This window comes from Enhydra lutris, unplaced genomic scaffold, assembly GCF_002288905.1.
Source record: "Enhydra lutris kenyoni isolate GAN:26980312 unplaced genomic scaffold, ASM228890v2 scaffoldscaffold52, whole genome shotgun sequence".
Lineage (NCBI taxonomy): Eukaryota > Metazoa > Chordata > Mammalia > Carnivora > Mustelidae > Enhydra > Enhydra lutris.
In genome coordinates, this window is record NW_019154136.1 from 621,819 (window position 1) to 643,237 (window position 21,419).

Sequence of the window (21,419 nt, forward strand, 5' to 3'; positions counted from 1 at the left end):
AGAATGAAGGTGGACCTCTTCCTCATGACACACCCAATAATTTACTCAAACTGGATCACAGACCTAAATGTGATCTAAAACTATACAACTCTTAGAAAACCACATAGGAGTAAATCTTCATGATATTCTGTTAGACAACGGTTTCTTAGATATGACACCAAACGCACAAGCAACAAAAGAAAAAAATAGATGAGCTGGACCTTGTTAAAATAAGATATTTGTGTTACAGAGGCCACTATCAAGAAAGACAAAAGGGGGGGGCGCCTGGGTGGCTCAGTGGGTTAAGCCGCTGCCTTCGGCTCAGGTCATGATCTCAGGGTCCTGGGATCGAGTCCCGCATCGGGCTCTCTGCTCAGCAGGGAGCCTGCTTCCCTCTCTCTCTCCCTCTGCCTGCCTCTCTGTCTACTTGTGATCTCTGTCAAATAAATAAATAAAATCTTTAAAAAAAAAAAAGACAAAAGGGGGGCGCCTGAGTGGCTCAGTTGGTTGGGCACCTGTCATTAGCTCACATCATGATCCCAGAGTCCTGGGATCAAGCCCCACAACTGGGGTTTGGGGGGGGGGGGGGGGTCCTTGCTCAGCAGGGAGTCTGCTTCTCCCTCTTCTTCTGTTGCTTCCCTGCTTGTGTGCTCTCTCTCCATCAAATAAATTAAAAAAATTTTTTTTAAAAAGGAAAAAGAAAATACTTGCAAATTATATATTGAATAAAGGACTAATATTCAGAATATATAAAGAACATTTACAACTCAATAATAACTCAATTTATAAAAGGACAAAGGATTTGGATATCTCACCAAAGCAGATATACAAATAGCGAATAAGCACAAGAAAAGATGCTCATCAGTAGTCATTAGGAAATTTAAATTAAAACCACAATGAGATACCAACCACTTTACTCTCACTAGGATGGCTAAAATAAAAAACACAGAAAATAACAAGTGTTTTTTAAAGGATTTTATTTATTTATTTTAGAGAGAAAGCGGGGGGTTGGGGGGAGAGGGACAAGCAGACTTGCACTGAGCAGAGAGCCCCATGCAGGGCTCGATCCCAGGAACCTGAGATCATGGTCTGAGCTGAAACCAAGAGTCAGCTGCTTAACCAAATGAGCCACCCAGGTGCCCCAATAACAAGTGTTAACAAGGATATGGAACAACTGGACCCCTCATACATTACTGGCAGAGGAATGTAAAATACCGCAGGTGCTTAGGAAAGCAGTTTGGTAGTACCTCTAAAAGTTAAACACAAGTTACAATATGACACACAATTCTACTCCTAGGTAAACACTCAAGAGAATTGAAAATATTATGTTTTCACACAAAAACTGCTACATTATTGTTCATAGCAGCATTTTTTCCCCTCACAACCCCAAAGTGGAACAAATCAAATGTCCATCAACTGAAGAACGGACAAACAAAAGTGGCAGACCCACAAAATGGAATACTACTCAGCAATAAAAAGGAATGAAGCACTGAAACATGCTAGAACATGAATAAACTCTGAAACATTATACTAGGAGCAACTGAGTGAGTGGCTCAGTCAGTTAAGCATCTGCCTTCAGCTCAGCTCATCTGGATCAAGCCCCACATCAGGTTCCCTATTCAGGGAATAGGAACCTTCACCCTGCTTGTGCGTGCTCTCTCTCTCTCTCTCTAATAAATTTTTTTTAAAAATGAAACATTATACTAAATGAAAGAAAGCAGTCACCAAAAAAAAAACCTATATATTGTATGATTCTGTATGAAATGCCCACAATAGGCAAATTTGGAAACAAAAAAATAGATTACTGATCAGCAGAGGCTGGAGGGAAGGGGGTATAGTCAATGAGTGCTAATGAGTACAGGCTTTCTTTTCTGGAGTGATGAAAAATGTTCTAAAACAAGACTATAGTGATGGTTGCACAATTCTGTTAATATGCTAAAAACCACTGGATCATATACATTACATGAGTACATATGTGAATTATATTTTAGTAAAGCTGTTTCCAAAAGAAAGAAATCTAGTAATGTAAGAAGCATTGCTAAAGAGGACTTTACCTGAAATCATAATCTTTAATTCTTGAAGGAAACAAGTACATGGTTATAGCCCTGCTGTCTAGAGATCTGATCTGTACTGCTGAGCAAAGCTCTCGTGACCTAAATTGGCTAGCCTCATTCACAGCACAAACACCTTCATGGAGTCATTCTTCACAGGACTAGTATCAAGATCTATTTAAATCCCATGCATGCATTCACGAGAGATTAAAAGATTGGTAGAAAGAACAATGAATAAAATAGAAGAAAATGAAATATTTAATCATTAGCTGCTAAAATTTGACCTATACTTCTTGAATGGCCAAAGCATCAACTGACCTCAATACTTCGTCCTTGAATTCTGTACATTATTACATGATTATCTAAAAGCACCCCACCCTAGAATATAACAATTTTGTGGAGAAAGAGTTGTTGTTGTTGTTTTGCTGTCTTGTTTGGACAGGGCAAAAAAAAGACTTTTAACCACCACCAACCCCCACCAAAAGAGCCAGTTTAAAGTATACAAACATATTTAACACAAAACTGGCTGCACATCACGTCCATAAAGGTGAGTATCTATAATGTCATCAAGGACATCAGAGCGTGCGTGTGTGTTTTAAAGCATCGCCATTTACAGACTTCACAACTGACTGTAGATCTGCTCCTTTCCTTTTAGACAGATGATAAATGACTACATGGGGGAAAGCAACACAAGCCAGTAATTAATTTCTCTAAAACGCAGCCAGTATTTGTTTCCGTTGGAAGGGCAAAGACCACCTGATACCATGGCAAGTTGAAACCTAACACTTGCCGAGAAAGAATAAGAATTTATGACATTTTTAAATAAATCACCTAACAGCCTCATAATTTTACATAAGCAAGGGGACCCCTAGCAAGCAAGCAAACAAACAAAAACAGGGCAACTGCATAAATCTCCAGACACTGCCAGCAGCCCCAGAGTACACAGAGGTTCGGGAAAAGTGGCTAATTGTTATCTGCTTCTCTGTCACACACGTTCTTCAAAAAAAAAAAAGAAAGAAAGAAAGAAAGAAAGAAATTTAAAAACCTTAAACTCTTCAGATGCACATCTATCACTCTTCCTGATGTCACTTTATACCTACTTCCTGACAGTAGAAAGCTACTCATGAAAAGAAAGAGAGGCTCTGACTCAAAGAGAGAGTAGGAGAGAGGCCAAGAGAGGTGTTACCAGAGGGAACACTGCAGAAGCAGGCTGATTCCATCACAGAGGATGTCACTGCCACACAGACTATATGCATAAGAGCCCCATGGAAAAAAAAATAAATAATTACACCCAGTTGCAAGAAGTGAAAGAAATGACCCTGTATCCTGCGTCTGACTTCCATCATCTTGCAACAGTTTTAACCGGGGTCGGAGGACTATAATAGCAACCTATGAACAATCCTCCATTTATTACACATTTCCAGACTTTTTTTTTAGGATGGGAACAGCAGATATCATAAGGTGTCATCATAGCAACCATAACAGTGATGATGATGATGAAGAGCGTGCTGATATTAAGAACAACCATAATGACTCCTATTCATTGGTGCACACCTAATGACCACTAGGCATGTGGCTAGACCCTTACATCAATGGCCCAACACTGTAGGAATTCTACAGATTTCTCTTGGGAATAATCCAAATCAGTCTTTGTTTGGTCCCAACACTAAAAACCCCAAGGAAGAAGGCAACTTTGATTGTATTCTGGGATTCTCTTACATAGTTCTCAAACTTCCTCTTAAAACTATTCCAGGTCCATTAGACCTAGCTCATACTCAGCTACTAAAAATACTTTCCTACACTTACTTCAAAATTAAAGCTTCGTTAAAGTAAACAATTTGCCTAGCATTTTTCTGGCTTACTTTGTCTACACCTACCTTTCACCCCTAGAAGGTCAAGACACTACTTTGCTCATTTCACTAAATCTAGTTCTAGGAAGAAAAGGGAAAAGAGTAATAGATATATCTGATGTCTAGATTTGAAAGGCTGAGCCTCAACCGAAGTACTTAGCATGAAGAGAAATGCTATAAAAGTGGATTTTCTAGAGTTTGTAAAGAACACAGGCTAATGGATTTTAATTCCACACACATTCTTATTTATTAACATATGAAGATCTTTTACCTCCATCCGATTCAAGTCACGGGGTTGTTGGTTCGCAGGCATTGACTCAGAATAAGAATCAAATAGTGTGCACTCCCTCTTGGGCTTAGGAAAGGCTAAGAAGAAACAAGAAGAATACATAAGAATATATACTATATTCACAGCAGGCATTGTTTCCTATCAGCTCTTCTGTGCTTAGGAAATATAACAACAAAACCTGCTAGCACCGATACACTACACACTACTTATGGCAGTAATCAGGCCAAGGTAGTATTTTAAGTTCTTCTCATATACAACCTATTATTTCCATCATCCCCATTTTACATGTGATGAAACCTTGAAGCAGGGAAGTTAAGCAACCTACTCAAGGTCATTTAGATGGTAAATGCAAGACTAGGGACTTGAACTGTCAGCATTTACATTGTAACACAGTAGTAACCTTCACTATCACAATACTTTATATTTTAACTATGCTACTAGCATAATTCTTAAATGGCAGTAACTAGTGATAGTTTTAATGCTACAAACATTAACTAAGGAAATACTTCATTTTAGCTATTACTATTAGAAATAGACATGATCTTAAATGATAGGTGACCAAGAAAACTTCATAAAATTCTTTTGGTTAGCAGAAATAACAAAAATAAGAGTACAAGTTCTTGCTGATTTACAAGGAAAGAAGAATCACATTTTGGGTTTCGTCTAACATAGAACAGTGACAGAAGCTGCGGTTAGCTGGGTAGCTGAGTGGATTATGCTACTTGGTAAACTAATACTCGCCACACCATTTCTGAGAAGCAGATTCTATTTCAACTCTTTGTCACAAAGTAATTAAGAAAGAAATGTCTCAATAACCAGGAAATTGGCCAATATCCCAAGGTTGACAATAACCAGAAGCTACAAATTTATCAAGACCAACTATTACAAAATCAAAATGTTAATGCCATGTTTAAACAATTTTTTGAATCAAATGTTAAAAATGGATTGGCATTTTTTTAAAAAATATGGAACACTTCATAAATTTGCATTGTCATCCTTGCACAGGGGCCATGCTCATTTTCTCTGTGTCATTCCAATTTTGTATATGTGCGGCCAAAGCGAGTACGGATTGCATTATTTTTTAATCCTTTCTCACCCTCCCACCCCCACCAGAGTTTGAAATGCCACCTTCCCTCTGCAGTCAAGTACTAGCCCCTGACTAACAGCTACAACAGGCAGTTGAGTACAAGCATCTTAAACTGTTCATTTGCTTACTTTGGTCTGAACTTCACTGATATTGAGTAAGGAGAGGGTTAAGGTACAGGCGGGGAGGGACAGGAGGCCCATGACTAGGCTCTGAAAGAGTGAACAAGAGATGAGGGAGGAGACCAGGCCACCTGGTCCCGGATGTGAGGGAGTATTTGTCTCTGGCGGCTACAGTGTGATTGCAGAAATGGATCAAACCTCATAGAAGTCAGTCATTAAGGGTGTTTTCTGTTGTCCCTGCTCAGACCAAGACAGCCCAGGAGTCTCAAGGCCACAAGCTCCCTGGTCAATTTTTCAATAAAAGACCAACCTAAACCCCCCCGCCAGTGGCAACCCATTGGGGACCCCTCTCCCCCCAGAGAGCTTTTTCTTTCCTTTCTGCTCTCACCTTCACTTCAGAAACTTTCACTTCACTTCACCCCTTTGTGTGTGAGAGGGTCATTGTTTGACTCTGTGAGACGAGAACCCTGCGATCCTGTAACAACATCGAGTAGGGCAAACCACCGGCCCTGGTGATTTTTCTGACTATACCATGCAGTCTCATTTCCTTAGTAAAAACTCAGCGAAACACCTTTCCAAGTACCATTCCACAATCCGACCACACCAGCAGATTTAACCGAGATAAGGTTTTTGCTTCTAGTTTACCAATCAGTGATTCGACTAGAATTGCATGACTTAAGCTTTATCATGAGAGGGTCTTGGCTACAGACAAAGCTAACACTTTCCAAACCTACAAATGCCATCATTAACGGCTAAATTTCTCTCTAGCCTGTCCCCATGTCTCCAACTCCACTGTCACCTCCCTAGTGCCAGCCCCCTGTGGATCTAACTGGACTGCTGCCATAACCTGGTCCTCGAGTGTACTCTTGCTCCTCAAAACCTGCTCTCCAATCAGCACCAGCCTCAGCAATCAGCAACCCACAGCAACTCGGACTGGGACACTTCCCTGCTTAAAACCCATCAACGTCATTGCCCATGACTTGTTCCGTACCTTCCTCCTCAGCCTCACCCCCAGCCCCTCCAGCTCTGGCTCCTAGCACTCCAGCCACTGTGGCCTGCACTTTCCATGCCTCCCGTGTCCCAAGTCCCCTCTGGGGCCCTCCGCAGCATACCTGCTGCCCCCTCTGCCCAGAGCCTACCCTTCCCCCTTCTTCACCTACATAGCCCTTAGCTCATCCTTCACATCTCAGCGCAAATATTTAAGGACGTCTTCCCCAAGGTTATGCGCCCTCCTGCCACAGCTGTGTTTTTCCTTCACAGCACCTATCACTGCCTCCAATTACGAGTACACGAGTTTACTGAACATCAATTCTCTAACTGCCAGCAAGTTCCATAACAGTAGGAATGCTCTTCTATACAGCATTCTGACCCGTGAGAGTAACACGGTGCTCACACAACTTTTTTTTAAAAACTTGACAGTAAAAATCTATACCATAATCTACCCAGTCACCTAGACAGGAAAATATCAAAGGACCATGGGTAAGCTACCAAATAATCCAACTTTTCCTTCCAACTGTGTCCTGTGTCCTTTAATTTCCACTATTAGGGAAAAAATCAGATACAACAATTTGTTTCATTATTTTATTGAAAACAAGCTTGTATAATTATAAATGCATGAAGGTATCAACCGAATTTATACCCTTCACCAATCTTATTGAAAACTAGGTTAGATTTTTTATTTTTAAGACTGAACGTAGATGAGAAAAAAAGGTGCAACAAGAAGCTAAGCTTTTTTTTTTTATGTTATGTTAGTCACCATACAGTACATCATTAGTTTCTGATGCAGTGTTCCATGAGTCATTGTTTGCATATAACACCCAGTGCTCCATGCAGTCCATGCCCTCCTTAATATCCATCACCGGCCTCACCCATCTCCCACCCCCTCCCCTCTGAAACCTTTGGCTTGTTTCCCGGAGTCCATAGTCTCTCATGGCTCGTCTCCCCCTCTGATTCCGCCTCCCCTTCATTTTTCCCTTTCTTCTCTTAATGTCCTCCAAGCTATTCCTCATGTTCCACATATAAGTGAAACATATAATTGACGTTCTCTGCTTGACTTATTTCACTGAGCATAATCCCCTCCAGTTCTATCCATGTCAATGCAAATGTTGGGTATTCATACTTTCTGATGGCTGAGTAATATTCCATTTTGTACATGAACCACATCTTTTTTATCCATTTGTCTGTTGAAGGGCATCTCAGCTCTTTCCACCGTTTGGCTATTGTGGCCATTGAGCTATGAACATTGGGATACATGTGCCCCTTCTTATACATCTGCATCTTTGAGGTAAATACCCAGTAGTACAATTGCTGGGTCATAGGGTAGCCCTATTTTTAACTTTTTGAGGAACCGCCACACTGTTTTCCAAAGTGGCTATAAGGAAGTTACATTTTTTAAAAAGCCAAGTGGGATACCATAAAAATGAACCCCCAAGGGGCGCCTGGGTGGCTCGGAGGGTTAAAGCCTCTGCCTTCGGCTCCAGTCGTGATCCCAGGGTCCTAGGATCGAGCCCCGCATCGGGCTCTCTGCTCAGTGGGGAGCCTGCTTCCTCCTCCCCTCTCTCTCTCTCTCTCTGCCTGCCTCTCTGCCTACTTGTTATCTCTGTCAAATAAATAAATTAAAAATCTTTAAAAAAAAATGAACCCCCAAAATGAACAGAATCACACATATATGCAAAGTCTAAAAGCACAGAGAAAACGTAAATAGTCCCAGCCATTTTCTTGAGCTACATACAAAAATAAACATGAGTGATAAAGCATTAAAAAGGTAACTGTTGGGGCGCCTGGGTGGCTCAGTGGGTTAAGCAGCTACCTTCGGCTCAGGTCATGATCCCAGTGTCCTGGGATCAATTCTGCAGCAGGTTCCCTGCTCAACAGAGAGCCTGCTTCTCCCTCTCCCTCTGCCTGCCTCTCTGCCTACTTGTGCTCTCTCTCTATACAGCTCTCTGTCAAATAAATAAATAAAAATCTTTTTAAAAAAAGAGTTAACTGTTAAACCCTTAGGGTTTGCCTAAAATATACCATCACTGAGTTTGATGGGGTTTTATGAGGTCTCTCATGGTTTTTATTAGAACTGTATAATTATTATTTAAAATTAATCCCATAAGCTCTGGAAATGATGTGCAGTTTTTGTTTAATTAAAGGGTACACGATGGATTCTTCAGTTGTTTCTGTATAAATGCATGCTGACAGCCTCCACAAATGATCAGGAACAAACAAGGGGCTTCACTCCAACTGAAAGGAAGCTGCCTCTTGACTGGCACTCTGTTTCACAGACCACCCCCCAACCCGCAACTGCAAAACCAAGGCAAAAGCAGCCATTCGCAGCAGTGAAGGAATCAAAAGAGGTTACTTGTCTTCTGTTAACATAATTTTTGCACAGGGCTTACAGATTTTTTAAAAATTTTGTCAGCGGCTTTTAGGGCACCTGGGTGGCTCAGTGGGTTAAAGTCTCTGCCTTCGGCTCGGGTCATGGTCTCAGGGTCCTGGGATCAGGCCCCACGTCTGGCTCTCTGCTCAGCAGGGAGCCTGCTTCCTCCTCTCTCTCTGCCTGCCTCTCTGCCTACTTGTGATCTCTCTCTGTCAAAATTAATAAATAAAATCTTTTTTAACCCAGGGCTCACAGTAGGAAACAGTGACAGTATTAAATATAACTAACTAGCCCTGGAGCAGACCTTGGCCCTCTGGTCAGTTGTCTATCCTCACGAGAGAGAGAGACAAAGCCTCATGTGGCCTTGCTCCCAGGAAAAGGGGCTCCTGGATGACCTGATACTGACTTGGTTATGAAAGCTACACCCTTGCCAAGATAGCCCCAAGAATGTTAGCTCTTCTTTGCCTCAATCCAGGAGGAACAGAAAGGGGGAAAAATGAGAAAAAAAGATGGTGAGATAGACACCAAAGTGGAAATAGAGCTGTCTGTCATGCTGCCCCACTGCAAACTGGTTCTTGGGGACCCCTGAGGGTCTCCCCCAGCCTGGAAGGAAGGGTAGCAGGCTGGAATAGTCAGAAAGCAGCTGCTATGACCAAAGCCTAAGCTCTGAAATGAGTAGTAGACTCTACTGCCTAAACCTTCCCCTGCATACATTTTATGGAGGCATTTGGGGAAGATCCCAAAATGGGTCACTCTCCCCCAACATGTTTACCTGCCAGTGGCACAGGCCACACACTTGGTCTCCTCCCTTTGGTTGAGCTTTGCCCCCTCCACTACCAAATACAGAAAATGAAAGACTTTGTATTTAAGAGTGAGAGACCCCAAGACTGACTTAGATAAGTCACTGGCCACTTTGAATCTTGTGTTGTTATGAGGCGACAAGACATGAAAAACTGGGCCTTTTTCAGATCTAAACACAAAATGTGTACTCTGTAAAGACTATTCGCAATTTCTTTAGACATTGCTTCTCCTTGCCAATAATCATCCATGGCTAGACGTCTCATGTTTTTAAGAGGCCTTCCCTAATATGTGAGAAAGCTTACTGACAGCACCAGCTGTTTCTGGAACCTTCACAATGGAAGCTATATTTCCCTGAGTAACAGAAATCGTATCAGTGCCCACTGCCTTTGAAAAGGGCAAGAGATATTTAATTTTCCAGTCTTCCAAAAGAACTGATACAAATGTTAGACTCACCATGACTCTTCTTACTGAAAGGGTTTGGGGGTAATAGCTCTATTAAGGAGAAAGACAAAGAGTTCCAGTCCAACCCTGTGGTGTGCTGAATGTTCCATATCTCTATCTGATTGCAGTTACATAGATGTATAGAGATGTAAACATTTATCAAGAGTACATTAAGATCACAGTTCTTTGCACATTTCCTGGCATGTAGTTTTTTTTAAAGATTTTATTTATTTATTTGACAGACAGAGATCACAAGTAGGCAGAGAGGCAGGCAGAGAGAGAGAGGTGGAGGCAGGCTCCCTGCGGCGCAGAGAGCCCGATGTGGGGCTCGATCCCAGGACCCTGGGATCATGACCTGAGCTGAAGGCAGAGGCTTAACCCACTGAGCCACCCAGGCGCCCCTGGCATGTAGTTTTTTAACTTCTTCCATTCCATTGCCCCAGGCCACTTGGGAACATTAGGACATACCTAAAGATGCCAAGTCAGCACTTGACTCTACAGGAAGATCTTCTTCTTCATTTTATATCAGCTGGGAGGTTCGGAACTTGCCTACTGTACAATTTTAATGAAAGGGTAGTGACTGGCTCAGATTCATCCAGAGAATAACAGAATGGGAATAACAAATGACTCACACTTAACCACACCATTCCGAATTCTTAGATCCTAAGATGTGACAATCTAATAGCACTTAAAGGACTTTAGATGCAAAAGATTCCGCAAAGTGCCCGGATACCACCTTAAGGCACAAAAAGTTCTTACAAGGCCTGGATGGAAAATGCCAAAGGTTTAGGGCGCGGAGGACGCCTTACCTGCTTGCAGGTACTCGGGCTGCAGAGTCGGAGGCAGGCCCTCGGGCAGCGGGTAGCCGTTTTTCCGAGCCACGATGAGATGAAACGCGGCACAGAACTCGGGCAGGGTCAGGGCTCCATCACAGTCAGCATCACTAAGTTCCCTAATGATAACGTCACAAGCACGTAACACAGGGCTTAGAGGAAAAGTTACTCAGCCTCAAATATGCAAACATGGAGCACCTGGGTGGCGCGGTCCATTAAGCATCTGACTCTTAATTTCGGTCCTAATCGCAGAGTCCTAGGATCGAGTGCCTTGTCAGGCTCTGCACTCAGCATGGAGTCTGCTTAAGACTCTCTCTCCCTCTCTGCCTGCCCTCCCCCACCCGACCTGCACCGGATCGTGCACACGTCTCTCTCTCCACCCCCAACCCCACCAGAAATCAATCAATCTCTTTTTTTTAAATATGCAAACACAACTCCCAGGCTCTCTGGTGGTGGCCCTGCGAAGTCTCCACACTCCTGTGAAATCTCAGGGGGCACCTGGAAGACGAATGCTGATCAACAGCACCAGTACCAGCAGCACTTTATAAACAAAACTTGACACACTTCAGGTTCGCTGGCAGGTCTGTTTTACAACACTGAGTACAAAAGACAAGAAACTACAGCACAAAAAGGAAAATAAGGCTCAGAATTCGTTAGCTGATAGTCATTCAATAAATGCATGGTAGTGTGAGGAGCTCCAGATCTGGCACTCACAATGGTCAGAGGAAGGGCGGGCCTCAACCTTTCCATAGTTGTCCCAGCCATTATACCGCTAACTGAGCTCAGAAATGAGCACTTCATTTTTCAGCTTTTAGGAAGAACCTTGAACCTTTCAAGTCACATAAATGTTGTATCAAAAATTTGCTTGATAATACCATATTGATATTTAACCTGTATCTACTATTTAACCGTGGGATGATCACCTGTGTGGGGATGAAGATATATGGGAAATCTCTCTAACTTCTGCTCAGTTTGGCTGTGAACCTAAAACTGCTCTAAAAATTAAAGTCTATTAAAAATACAAAACAAAACAAAATTTGCCTGAGAATTAATTCCCTCCTGGGAAAATACAAGTGAGTTCAATAAATACTGGTTGAATTATGTTTTCAGATAAAACCAGCAACTTGGGAAGGCTGGAACCAGGTAAGACAGAAAGGAAGAAACAGTCTTGAAAAGGCTTATCTTAGGTGGGCCCCATGGTGTAATGGTCAGCACTCTGGACTCTGAAAAGGCTTATCTTTGCTTCAGTCAGTGTTTCCCACTGAAAGGCAGAGACCTATTTACTCAGCACAAAAGAAACCTATTTGCCAAAGTAAGACACCATAAGCGCAACCAGTCTCTTAGGTGTACAGAGACAATATACTTGTGCTGGGACAAGTAAAGAGACGGGACATAAAACTGTGCTGGAAAGGTATCTCTACATCAGAGAAGAAATAGAGAAGGTAAGCTCCCTAACTTTCCTCTGGACCATTCACATCCTTCTCCCGCCAATATTTAGAACTCACCAGCCCTGAAGGAGCAGGTCCGCAGGGTAAAGAGTCAGGGAACAGTTTCAAACACTGACTGGAGAGAATACCATTCACCTTTCACGGATATGTCTCAACAAAAAAATAGGAAGCCTCATGCCAATAACATTAAGACTGGGAATTCTGCCAAAAGAGACTGTCTTCTTTTCAAAACAATAGTCTATTTTTCCCCCTAGCTTTAAAATCTAATATAAGGCTTGTTGTAAAAAAAAAAAAAAAAGAATTATGCTAGACTATATTGCTGAAGAACCTAAACCCAGCTCAGAAATCTCAGATACACTGGCATGTGCAAGTGTTATTGGAATAGTTTTCCAATAAAATGCACAAAACATGACAAGCAATTTTAAATCCTACCACAATTTTTGTAAATCCTCATGCAAAAAAGTCTTACACAAATATTCCACTGTTTTAATTATATATTTATAGCAGCATCATCTCCCACCCAGGCTTGAGGAAGAAGGGCCCACACACAGCCGGGAGTTTACAGAGGCACCGAGCGTTCTCATAAACACAAATCAGCCATCTGGACCGGCTCGGGACAGGCCTTCTGGAGCCCGGGCTGCAGCCAGCACGGCGGCGAGGCGCAGTGCGCACCACAGCTGCAAGTTGAAACTAGGGCCCAGCTGATAAACACCAGCCAAATTTATGAAGCTCAGAGGCTGCTAGAATAGTCAAATTTGACTTAATTCCAAAACATTTGTGGACCTTCTGTTCACCTGGCCTCATAAAATATTTTAAAGAAGAGCTTTTCAAGATCCTATGGTAACTTGCATCATATCAAGTAGAAATATCTGAAAATAAAATTCACAAGATGGGAATGCTCATGTGCCCACACAACTGTTTAGACAGGAAAGGGATCTAGAGGAGGATAATAATTGGGAAATTAATTTTTAAGTAACAGCTAACAGTTACAGTGCACCAACATTGTGCTTTTCATATAATAACTTCTTTAATCTTCACAGCAACAAAAATCTTAAGTTCTATTCACTCTTTTATCTGTCAAAAAAAAATTCAAGGGGCCCCCGGCTGACACAGCCAGTTAAGTGTCTGACTCTTGATTTCAGTCCAGATTATGATCTCAGAGTCATGAGATCAAGCCCCAAGTCGGACTCCACACCCAGCAAGGAGTCTGCTTGAGATTCTTTCCCTCTCCATCTGCCCTTCCCCTTGCTTGTGCTCTCTAAAATAAATACACAGATCTTTAAAAAAAAAAAACATTCAAAGGATAAGACTTTCAAAATACAAAAGTAGGAGCTAAGGTATGGGTATATAATGACACTATGATACTAATATGGCATTAATTATACTTACCATATGTAGGAGAGTTCTGGAATGGAAAGCTTTGATTTGGTGAAGAAGTTCTTGGCCACAGAACCTGCCAAGAGAGCCACTGTTTAAATAAATCATTAATTACTTATCTAGAGCAGCTTTTTAAATTTATATGTAAATGAATTGTCATATTTTCATTCAGAATCCCTACCATATAACAATAAATGTAATATTTATTCATCAAAGCAACTATAAATCATATGGCTAAAAACAACATATGAACAGCTTTTATTTTTTTAAACTTTGTTTTATTTTTTCAGTGTTATGAACAGCTTTTAAAAGAATATATAAACTACAATTGGGCAAAAGAAACAATATCATAATACTTATTATACATATAAATTCCTTCTCGATTTTTCCAAAGATCTGCAAAAGTTTATTCAAAATTCAGAAGACAAATTTCAAAATTATTAAAGTAAAAATCTGTCAAGCACTTTTAATGAAAGGGTGAGAAAGTAATATATGATCACAGCAGAAAACAGAGCAAAAAGAAAATTGACACCATTCATCTTATCACACAAGACAAAACAGACATCTTAGTAAAGAGTCGGGTGAAATATAAGATCCCTTGGTGGCTCTTTGAGAAACTTATCCAGGAACCTCTTGCTACTTTCTTTTTCCATCACAAATTTACCAATATCAACTGAAATCAGGTAATCATTCCATTTTACATGTTATATAACTCCAAGTCCCAACTGCACTTAAAATGTTAGACCAATCCTTAACGAGATTGAAATTTTTATGGTTTCAGCTCTAAGACCAATTTCAAAATTCAAAGTCCTTGATTCTAACATGAAGAACAGTCAAATAAAGCCTCAAGCTCTAAACTAATTAAGTTGAAAGTCTTTCCCTGGCAATCACAAGTCTTCTAGCTGGCTTAAAACAAGGTATTATAATGCACCCTAAAGTAGATCTATTTTCCTTTGATAGATTTTTAAGAATCAAAAGCAAAGTGCCCTATTAACCAATGAGCTTTCTCTGAAAAGCATCCTGAGAAATAATGCTGTCACAGGACTACTGGCCATCAGTGCGGCCCCCTTGTCAAACATTTACCAGAAATGTCTTAAGAGCCTATCTGTCAGCTATTTTATAGATATAAAGACATTCATCCCTTAACTCATTCTTCTTTTTCCCCCTTGATATCCTTTCTTCAAATCACACTAGGCCTAAACCCAAGCCAGAGACCCAGCCTGGCCTTCAGACAGTAAAGAGGGACTGTTCTGCCATGGTGTCCGAAAGAGATTAGGTAGGGCCCATCCGGAAGCCAACAACTAACAAGTTCAATTGTGCCCTGGCTGTCACCTGCCAGAGAAGGGAGCTGATGAGAAAGCCCAAGTGCTCCCTCCATTGGTGCTGACAGATGTTGAATCAATGAGAAGAATCCTCCCCCCCACCCCCCGCCCCCGGCCCTAATCCCAGACAACCTAGAAACCCCAAGCCAGCCTCCTTTCCTTGTTCTCTCCAGCTGTTTTCAGACCTGCTGGGAAGCTTTATATGGGGCAAAAGCGGGAGAGATGAGGCTTTAAAAAGTTGTCAGCAATCAACCATCAAAATGTAGATTCAGACTTTTTATTACAAGGAATGTCTTAGCCCAGTAAAAAACAGCTATACATAGCATTGATAAATCAGTGATAAATGTTAACATGATGAATAGATAAAAATCTTAAAAATAAAGACCAATAACACTATACAAAAACAGGTAGAGCTATGACAGTTCACAGAAATAGATGCACCCACACACCCCCTTTTTTTAAAGTAATCTATCCCCAACATGAGGCTCAAACTCACGACCCCAAGATCAAGAGTCGCATGCTCTTATCGCCTAAGCCAGCCAGATGCCCAACTGACTCTTAATCATATTGAAAAAAAAAAAACACCTCAACCTTCTTCATAAAAGATCCACAAAATAGAACCATGCAAAGACATGATTTCTTGCCTATCAAGTGGGAGAAAAATACAAAAGTCAGTGAACATGTAGTGATAGTAAGACTTTGGGAAAACGGGCATCTTCTACAACGCCGCTGAAATGACAGCCCGGCACAAGCCCCACAGAAGGAGTGTCTTGTAGTGTCTAGCAAAATCATATTATCCAAAGATACACTGACAAAAATATAAAAAGACAGGTAGAGGGCTATTCACAACAAAAATATGTGTAAGAGCAAAAGACTAAAAAGAATCCCAAAAGCGGATTAGCTAAATAAATGACTGCACGTCACACAATCTAGTAGTACACAACCATAAAAGCGAATGGGAAACACCGCTCCATGCAATATGGAGTAATCACCAGGACATAATGTTAATCGGAACAAGCAAGTGGAGAGAAGTAGAAATAGTATGCTACCATTTATCTCACGGAAGATGGGAGATAAGAATATACACACACACATAAACATATTCACACACAGAAAAATTTGCTTTTACTTTTAAAAAGAGATAAACCATAAAAAAGGGGGTAAGGAAGAAAAGGGTAGATGGGATAGAAATAGAAATAGAAGCTAGACTTTGTAAATTGTTTAGTAAATTGTTTTACAGACTCAAATTCAGAATTGTGAAAATATTTTATATATGTATAAAACTAAATTTGAAAAACCACAATCCCTAAAAATTGAAATCAAAACAATTAGCACTGACAAGAACAAAGCTGGAGAAGTCCCACTTCCTAACTTCAAAACCCACTACATTACCCAAGACGGTGTGGTATTGGCACACATGTAACACATTTTGGTCATTCCTGCAATATTTCAAACTTTTTCATTATTATTATGTTTATTACAGTGATCTGTGATCAGGGATTACAACTCACTGAAAGCTCACATGATGGTTAGCATATTTTAGCAATAAATTATTTTTTAACTAAAATATATACAGTGCTGGTGCGCCTGGGTGGCTCAGTGGGTTAAAGCCTCTGCCTTCAGCTCAGGTCATGATTCCAGGGTCCTGGGATCAAGCCCTGCATCGGGCCTTCTGCTCAGCAGGGAGCCCGTTTCCCCCCTCTCTCTCTGCCTGCCTCTCTGCCTGCTTGTGATCTCTGTCTGTCGAATAGGTAAATAGATAAATCTTTAAAAAAATATATATATATATGCACACACAGTGGTTTTACATATAATACAATTGCACACTTAACAGATTACAACATAGTGTAAATATAATTTTTATATGCACTGGGAAATCAAAATATTTGACATTCTTTATTGCAATATCTACTTTATTTGCTGTCATCTGGAACCAAATCTTCAATCTCCCCAAGTTATGTCTGTACATAAGGAACTCTTACATTCAGTATTTATTTAAAATGGCAAAGGATTTGAATAGACATTTCTCCAAAGAAGATATACAATAAGAACATGAAAGGATGTTCAATTTCATTTTTCATCTGGGAAAAGCTAATCATAACCACAAATGATACTACTTCACACTCACTAGTGAGGTAGGAGGGAAGGGAGACTCAGGAGACAAGTTGACCAAAGTAAAGCCCTTCAGGTTTGAGACTGACCCTTTACCTAAAAGTGAGCAGGTAGCAGACAGAGTCACAAGAGCCAACCATGGAAGACCACAAGACCCCACTCCCTCCAGCAGTAAAAGCCACAAAGGCCGGACATTCTTAAAATTGCTCCCTGTAGGTAATTTCACAACCCTAAGACGACGGAGAAACTACACACCCAATGTAAATGATAAACCCAAAGTTAAGGAGTAAGCCCCTCCCTATACAGTTAGCTAATTTTTAAAACTTAGAAAACTCTTTCTTAGAGGCAAAGGAGGGTCCTCTTCCTCACCTGGGAGAAGAGACCACTATTTTATCTGTGAAGTAGCTCCCTTCTCACTTCCATACTCAATAAATTTTTGTTTCTTTTTCTGAATAGCTTGCTCTTGAATTCTTTCTCACACAAAGCCAAGAACGCTCATGGCGAGGGGCCTGAGGCCCTCACTCTTGGGACTTCAGCCCATCTGGCATCACTAGGATGGCTAGAAGCAAAAGACAGTAGGTGCCGGTGAGGATGTGCAGTAACCGGAACCTTCATATGCTGCTGGTGGCAATGTTAAAACGATGCCGCCGCCGTGCAAAACAGTCTGGTCCTCAAATAACTGAACACAGAGTTACCATGTGACCCAGCAATTCCCCTCCTAGGTATATATTTAAGAGAAATTAAAACATACGTCCGTACAAAAATGTGCATGCATATGTTCAGAGCAGCATTATTCTTTTTTTTTTAAAGATTTTTTATTTATTTGAGAGAGAGTGAGAGAGAGGATGAGAGTGGGGCCAGGAACAGAGGGAGAACCAGACACCCCACTGAGCAGGAAGCCCGATGTGGGGCTCCATCCCAGGACCTGGGATCATGACCTGAGCCAAAGGCAGCCACTCAAGTGACTGAGCCACCCAGGCACCCCCAAGCAGCATTATTCTTAATAGCCAAAAAGTAGAAACAACACAAATCAAGTGCCATCAACTGATGAATAAATAAAAAGTAGTATATATCTACACAATGGAAATTATTCAGCCATAAAAAAGCAATCCAGCTCTAGTACATAGTACAACCTGGATAAACCTTAAAAATATTAAGCTAAGTCAAAGAAGTCAGACACAAAAAAAGACCACACATTATATGATTTCATTTATAGGAAAAGCCTAAAATAGGCAAATCTTTAGAGAGAAAAAGTACTTTAGTCACTATGTGGTGCTGGGAGGTGGGGAGAGCAGGAATGGGGAATAATTGCTAATAAGTAGGTGGTTTGTTGCGGGGTAATGAAAGTGTTCTAAATTTAGATTGTGAATACATTCTGTAAATACACAAAAACCAATGAACTGTACACTTTACAGGGGTGAATTTTATGGTATGTTAATATCTCAGAAAAGATTTTGTTTTTAAAAGAGACATCACCTAATTGTAATAGATGAACTCCTCTTGACCTTCAACAAACTAAATTGTTTTTAAAAGGCATTTGTGAGACAATCAGGGAAATCTGAACAAAGACTTGATGATATTAAGGAAATGTGTTTCGTATTTTTTTTCACGTGTGCCAGTGAATTGCGGTTACGTTTTTAAAAGAAGTCTTTCTTATCATTTGAGATATGAACTGAAATATTTTCAAATGAAATGATCTGATAACTGCTTCAAAATCATCTGGGCTGAGAGAGGATACAGGCTGAACAAAATCACTGTGCTGTATAATAGGTACATAGGGGTTTGTTGTACTAGTCACTCTATATATATCACATTTGAAATTCTGCAAAATAAGGAAGTTAAAATAAAAACACTCCTAACAGCTACCCATTTGTATTTGTTTAATTATAAATTATACACATACATTATGAAGAAACTTACTTAAGGGGCACCTGGGTGGCTCAGTGGGTTAAGCCTCTACCTTCGACTCAGGTCATAATCCCAGGATCCTGGGATTGAGCCCCATGTGGAGAACCATATCTCCCTCTCCCTCTTACCCCCGCCCAGCTCGTGCTCGCTCTCTCTCTCTCTCAAATAAATAAATAAAATCTTTTAAAAAAATTTAAAAGTCACTGAAGCAGTGGGTAAGGTTAGTAAATGGTCAATCTGGGTTTCTGCTTATCTTAAATCCTGTTGTCAACACTGAATTTGTTGTTTCTACGATATTTGCCTTTCAATAAAACTACTACCACCAATCAGAAAAATGATGTCTGAATTTATACAAGTATATTTCAATTATACACCTTATTTCTCAAGAGAAAATTAGTCCATATTCAATATGTCAGGTTACAATTATTGAGGAAATATTGTTATTCTTCAAAATTGAAGTACAAAAAGAAAGTTTTATGAATTTTTCTTCCAGACTCTGCTATTTCACTGTTTAGTCTTCAGCCCAGGAAAATGTAGGCATACAGGAATTAAATCAGTTTGTCTCAGTTTGAATTTTGCATGAGAACTCAACAGGAATACGTATTTAGAATACAACCCAGAAGAACAGACATGTGGACATAAAACTGCTGGTCTATTTTCCTCCGTATTTTAATTTCTCTCAGAAAATCCAGAGCAGAAGGACTTGAGCCAAAGAAAACGAGCACGAATTTGGACTTCTAAAGTATACATAACGTTAAGAGACTTGTGACACGAAATCTTTAGAAGGCTACACTACATCTTCGCTCAAATATGAATAAGCAATTAAAGAGGTCATCCTGGTGCCACAGTCTACCATCTCAAGAACTGCTCCGCTAATAAGGCACAGGTCTAGACCAGGCTCCCCCAAATTCCCACTTAAACCTTTGAAACTGAAACATCATTCTCCAAATGTCATTGCCAAGTATTTTTCTGCATGGTTTACAGTTGATAAGAAATTCAGTCGTAGAGGGAAAACAAATCAAAATCACAGAAGGATGTCACATTCATTTTGTGTGAACTGTTTCTCAAGATGTGTACTGTTATCGATGTGAGACAATGATCTGGGACCCATGTCTTCACCCATCAGCTTAGTTACCTGAAATGAAGGAACTCGGGTCAGGCTGAAGGGATCGGAACTGATTGATGTAGTACTCGCGCTGTTCTTCTGTTATCCTCCAGGGTTCCTCCGGGTAATTACTGCTGTTATCATGTGGTTCTCTCTCCACGGAAAAGGACTTCAAAAATAAATAAGCAAATGCTCAGAGGTAAAAATAGAAAACATCAGCAAAAGTCATCATGCATTATACTTATTTTTTTTCCTTAAGAGAATACATTTAAACACCTTGTAACTAGGACGTAATTAGAACATAAACTTATGCAGGGCAGACATCATGCTTCGTAAATTTTGGGATACCTCAAAGTTGTTAACAGGACTGAGCATGAAATACTGAACACTTGGTGAGTGAAGAAAGTTTTTCCAATGTGCTGAAGAAAGAGTAAAAAGGATGATCATTGGGGCACCTGGGTGGCTCAGTGGGTTAAAGCCTCTGCCTTCGGCTCAGATCATGATCCCAGGGTTCTGGGATCGAGCCCCGCATCGGGCTCTCTGCTCTGCAGGGAGCCTGCTTCCTCCCCTCTCTCTCTCTGCCTGCCTCTCTGCCTACTTGTGATCTCTCTCTCTGTCAAATAAATAAAATCTTTAAAAAAAAAAAAAAAGGATGATCATTCTTTTTACTTTATTTATTTATTTATTTAGAGAAAGAGCGAGTGCAGGGTGGGGAGTGATGGAGGTAGAGGGAGCAAGAGAATCTTAAGCAGGCTCCACACCCAGCATGGAGCCGGAGTCGGGGCTCAACTCACAACCCTGAGATCAGGACCTGAGTGAAATCAAGAGTCAGACGCTTAACTGGCTGAACCATCCAGGTGCCCGAAAAGGATGATCATTCTTATCTTTAAATACTGACCACATTTTTATCCTTTCAGGTTCGCTGAGTAGGCAGCAAAATAACCTAGCTTTCTTTTAAACCATTTTTTTAAAATATACAAAAGCTATAACCATGTCATCTTTTTTCTGAGGCATTTCCATTGTATAATTCTGGGAATCAAAAGTTCTGATTCCAATTCCACCTCCCCACGTCCTACTCGAGTGGCAAGTCAGGATCCCAGAACCTGTCGTTCTGCATTCGTGAACTGTGGGTAACACTTGGTAATAGAACTGGGTCTGGAGAACAACTGCTCGTGGGATCACAGCAAACCCGGCAACATAACATGGGGTGCATCAGACCTGCCACTAGGGGGCATGCAAGGCAAATGTGAGGATTTAAGGATAAGGAGAACCAGAAACAAACTTCAGGAGAAAACACTGTACTAGGCCATGAGTAAAGAAGCAAAACTGG

The 21,419-nt window shown here is 40.7% G+C and overlaps 1 protein-coding gene across 1 annotated transcript in view; it reads right to left on the bottom strand.

Moving 5' to 3' along the window:
- Positions 1 to 21,419, bottom strand: part of LOC111157117 (RALBP1 associated Eps domain containing 2) — a 220,828-nt gene that overhangs the window by 102,155 nt on the left and 97,254 nt on the right. Inside the window, exons 6-9 of the mRNA XM_022518356.1 lie at positions 20,120 to 20,258; positions 13,655 to 13,718; positions 10,794 to 10,936; positions 4,152 to 4,246 (exon numbers count right to left, since the gene is read on the bottom strand). Coding sequence (XP_022374064.1) covers positions 4,152 to 4,246; positions 10,794 to 10,936; positions 13,655 to 13,718; positions 20,120 to 20,258 — 441 coding nt within the window. The remainder of the gene's footprint in view (positions 1 to 4,151; positions 4,247 to 10,793; positions 10,937 to 13,654; positions 13,719 to 20,119; positions 20,259 to 21,419) is intronic.